Source organism: Tyto alba, unplaced genomic scaffold, assembly GCF_018691265.1.
Source record: "Tyto alba isolate M040663 unplaced genomic scaffold, T.alba_DEE_v4.0 Super-Scaffold_9, whole genome shotgun sequence".
Classification (NCBI taxonomy): Eukaryota; Metazoa; Chordata; class Aves; order Strigiformes; family Tytonidae; genus Tyto; species Tyto alba.
Window position 1 is genome coordinate 1,215,953 of NW_024881330.1, and position 4,607 is coordinate 1,220,559.

The 4,607-nt window shown below is 54.5% G+C and overlaps 1 protein-coding gene across 1 annotated transcript; it reads right to left on the minus strand.

Annotated features, from left to right (window-relative positions):
• Positions 1 to 1,332: 1,332 nt before the first annotated feature.
• Positions 1,333 to 1,768, minus strand: LOC122152666 (feather keratin 1-like). Its single transcript, XM_042786041.1, has one exon. The coding sequence runs from the start codon at positions 1,766 to 1,768 to the stop codon at positions 1,454 to 1,456; it is 315 nt and encodes a 104-aa protein (XP_042641975.1). The 3' UTR covers positions 1,333 to 1,453.
• Between the last annotated feature and the right edge of the window lie 2,839 nt (positions 1,769 to 4,607).

A 4,607-nucleotide genomic window follows, 5' to 3' on the forward strand; every position in this document is an offset into this window, starting at 1 on the left:
CCTGCTTTGTGTTGCTGGTGGAGAACGACCTGACTGCGAGGCATCACTGCGCCATTACGGCAAAAGAGGCCAAGTATCTCCAGGGCGGCGTTGGGAAGAGCGTTGCCAGGAGGTTTGTGGAGGTGATCCTGTAGTCCCTGCAGGGCTGATGAGACCTCACATGGAGTCCTGTGTCCATTGAGGTATCCCCTGTTGAAGAAGGACATGGACTTAGAGGACTGAGGTGAATTCAGGGCCATTGAGACTCTGAAGGGACTGGAGCATCTTTGCTATGAGGGAAACTGAGAGAGCTGAGAGCTTTTTTCATCTGGGAGGCAATGCTGTGCCGGGGAGATGTCATCAGTGTGTCTAAATCCCAACTGGGAGGGCATGTGGAAACGGCAGTAAGACTCTTCTCATGGGTGTGCATGACCAGGACAAGGGAGAATGGAGAAATCTGAAATGACCTGCCGTACCTGTGGAAGAGTGGCAATCCTTTTTCAGTGTGAGAGTGGTCAAAGAGTGAAACTTGTTCTGCAAAGAAGTGCTACAGTGCCATCCCTGGAGATACTGAAAACTTGACTGGACATGTTTGTTGACAGCCTGCTTGAGCTGGCCATGCTTGAGCCGCTTGGGTTGAAGCAGATGATCTTCAGAGGTAGCTTGGCACCCAGTGATTCTTTTTGCTTTGATTGTGCTTGTTGTGGTGACCAGAGAGTTGTGCTGGGGAAAAGGGTTGGTCAGGTGTGTGTAGCCATGGGGAACCTATGTTAAGGGCATGTCTAGAAGTGCATAGCATGTCCGAGCCTTTCTGCAGGCAAGTGAAGGGCTTGTGTCATGGGCGGAAGCCCCCCGCTTCCACTCTGTGTTGGTGTCCTTGCTGGAGAGATCCTCGCTAAGAGTTGTTGTGTAGCGCTTTTCTACTCATTCTGATGGCCTGTTGAGCCCTGGCTTTAGGTGGGTGAGGTTGGAAGAGCCTTCGGAGAAGAAAGAAAGAGGAGGCTTGTTTGGGTGTTTTGCAGGAGAACTTTATTGAGGGAAAAACACAGGGAAAAGGCAGGAGTGCCGAGTGGAAGAGAGCCGATCTGTGGTGGAAGTACAGCGACCACAAGCCGAGGTCCCTTTTGTGCAGTTGATGTTGCCAGATCTCTGAGGTCTTCCTGCCCTGCAGTAGGAGTAGCTCACTGGAGCTCCAAGTGGGCTTTGGCTTGTGAGAAGGTGTTTGCAGCGGAGAGCAGCAGACATAGCAGAAGGGGCGATGCAAAGAAGACAGTTGGAGAAAAGGAGAAGGTACGTGGGCCAAGTTTCCAGGCAGCCGGGACTCCCCCTTCCCTGTTTCTTTGCATAGTGCCTTGAGAGGAGGAGCCATGGAGGGTGAGCCCATGTGCCAGCAACAGCCCGGAGCTGCGTCCTCAATCGATGCCGTGGCTTCCAGGGTGTGGGTGGTTGGTGTCAGGGGTGGTGGTGAGGGCCCTTAGCAGGGGTAGCAGCCCCTTCCGGCGCCGAAGCAGCCCAGGCCGCCCAAGCCGTAGCCGTAGCCGAAGCCGAAGCCTCCGGAGGAGACGGGCACTCCCTGGGAGCTGAGGACGTTGCCCACGGCAGCCGATGAGGAGGATCCGACGGCGGTGCTCTGGGGGAAGGAGCTGAGGATGGGTCCTGGCAGGGTGACGAGCACGGCGGGAGGCTGGATGACGACGCGGGAGTCCTCGCACTGCCTGACACAGGGCTCGTTGCAGCTGTTAGCCAGCGGGGTGGGTCCGCAGGGGCGGCAGAGGTCGGAGCAGGCCATGGCTGTGGTGTGGAGGGGCCCTGGAAGAGAGGGGGGTGAGAAAGCGGAGGGGCGGTGGTGCAGGAGGGCGAGGGAGTGGGGAGGCGTGGTGTGGGGCTGTGGGGAGCGTGGCTGCGGGGAGGCGTGAGGGCTGCTGAGGCTGGGGCCAGCAGAGCGTGCTGGAAGAGCCGGGCCAGGCAGGCCAGGAGAAGGAGGGGAAGGGGGTTGAGGCTCACCTTGTTGAGCGCGGAGGAGAAGGCGTCAGGAGAAGGGTGTGAGGGAGAGAGGCGCTGGGCCGGCTTTTATGCGGGTGCCCAAGGGGCGGGACAGCCTTTGCGCGTGACGGCATTTTGCAGCAGGCGGCTCTTGTGTGCCACGACCTCGCCAATGATGAGGTGGGGTGTGTTTCCCTTCCCAAAACGCTCACTTTTGATGTCCTTTTCTGGAGGACGTGTACTCGTGACACTGGAGGCAACTTTTAAGTGCGAGTAATAGAGGAAAATTGCATTAATGTTGGTTCTTTGTGTCAGAGCATTTGCTAGATGTTGCCGAAATGTAGATGTGCTTGTCAACAATGAGGTCAACCCAATGCATTCGTGTGTTGTGGCTTGCGGTATGTTGTGTAATGGGGTCTCCAGTTCCTCACAGCCCTGGCAAACTGGTCTGGTCTTTGCATTTTTGTCAGGCACAAGGCATTGACCCTGCCATGGCGTTCAGTCCCTCCCCTCCTCACTGCCAGCTCACTAAGCCTCTCTTTAGACCCGGCCTTTCCTGTCATCTGCTCTGTGTGTGTCCTGTTGCCCCTCTGGCTTGTTAGGCTGTGGCTGGGAGGAAGGCGGCTGCCTGTTTGGGCTTGCAGCCCCTTGGGGCTGTCCCTGGGGGTGGCAGTGCCAGCAGGCAGAGGAGGGCTGTTTGCGAGAGCAGGCCGTTGGCCTGGCAGCCCTGGTTCAGAGCTGGCAAGCCCTGTGCTGTGGGGAGGCCTGCCCTGCTCCCCAAAGGCTTGGGTTGGCCCCTCCGGAGCAATCGCCTCGGCAAGGGCTGGTAAGTTTTCAGCCTGGGCTCTGGTGTCATGTGTCCAAAAAAGAGCAACAAAGCTGGTGAAGAGTCTAGAGAAGAACAATGAATGGGGAATGCTTCAAGCAACTTGGCTGCTTTAGTTTCCCGAAAAAGAAAGTTGTGCATGGATGTTATTTCTCTGTACAACTGCTTGAATGAAGGTTGTACGGAGGTGCCTGTCAGTCTCTTATTTCTAGTAACGAGAGATAGAGGAGGAAACAGCCTCCTGTTGTGTCCAGGGAATTTTGCATTGGATATGAGGAACAATTTGTGCACCTAGAGTGTCATCGCGTGCAGCAGGACATGTTGGGGGTAGAAAGGCTAGAAAGCAGCTTTTCTGAACCCTGCTTTGTGTTGCTGCTTGGGAGAACGAGCTGACTGCAAGGTATCATTGTGATGTCATGTCCGAAGAGGGCAAGTGTCTCCAGGGTGTCATTGGGAAGATGGTTGGCAGGAGGTTGGGGAGGTGATCCTGTACTCTCTGCAGGGCTGGTGAGGTCCCATGGGGAGTCCTGTGTCCATTGAGGGCTCCCCCATGGAAGAAGGACATGGACTTATTGGAATAAGGTAAGTGCTGGGCCACCCAGATGCTGAGAGTAGTAGAGCATCTTTACTATGAGGGGAAGCTAAATGATCTTGGCGGGTTTTCAGGCATGAGTCAAGGCCATGCTGGGAAGATGTCATCAGTGTGTCGAAATCGCAGGTGGGAGGGCAGAAGGGCAGAGGAGTGAGAATCCTCGTATGGGTGCCCATGGACAGTGCAAAGGTGAATGGAGAAGGCTGAAAAGATGTGCCATTTCCTTGGAAGGGAAGGCAACCCTTTTTTGGTGTGAGAGTGGTCAAAGAGTGAAACTGGTTGTGCAAAGATGTGCTGAATTCCCATCCTTGGAGACACTGAAAACCTGTGTGGACGTGTTTATGGACATCGTGCTCGATCTGGCCATGCTTGAGCAGGTTGGGATGGAGACGTTGAGCTCTGGAGGTTGCTTGCACTCTCAGTGATTCTTTTTGCCGTGTTTCTCTTTGCTGTGATGGCCAGAGTTGTGATGAGCAAGGGAGTGGGTCAGTGGGGAGCAGAATGAAGCCCTCATAGTTCAACGGAGATGGTTAGCGACCTGCTAGAGTGCTTGGACATGCACAAGTCTATGGGAACAAAATGATCCACCCACGGGCATTGAAGGAGGTGTTGGATGTGCTCTGCAAGCCACTTTCAAGCACTTCTCAGCACTCCTTGGCTAACCGGGTAGGTCCCAGCTGACTGGAGATTAGCAAAAGTGAGGCTCATGTGCAAGAAATGCTGGATTGAGGATGTGGGGAACTACGGTCCTGTGAGTGTGACCTCAGTGCCAGGCAAAGATATGGAGCAGATCATCTCGAGAGCCTTCACTCGGCACCTACAGGTCAACCAGGTGATCAGGCTCGGTCAGCATGGTTTTATGAAAGGCAGGTCCAGCTTGACTATCCTGATCTCCGTCACTGAGAGGAGAGGCGTTGGACGTTCTTTCCCTGCAAGTTAGTAAAGCACTTGATGCTGTTTCCTACATCATTCTCCTGGAGAAACTAGCTGCTCATGGCTTGGACTGACATATTGTTTGCTTGGTAGAGAACCGGCTGCATATTTGTGCCCTAAGAGTTGTGGTGAATGGAGTTAAATCCAGTTGGTGGCCAGTCACAAGTGGTGTTGGCCGTGGCTGAGAGTTTGAGCCAATTTTCTTGAATAGCTTTATCAGTGATCTGGAGGAGGGGATAAAGTGCACCCTCAGTAACATTGCAGACATCAACTAGTTGGGTGGGAGTGTCGATC

Excerpts from the sequence above, each read along its gene's own strand:
- LOC122152666 (XM_042786041.1), bottom strand. The coding sequence starts at position 1,768 with ATGGCCTGCTCCGACCTCTGCCGCCCCTGCGGACCCACCCCGCTGGCT.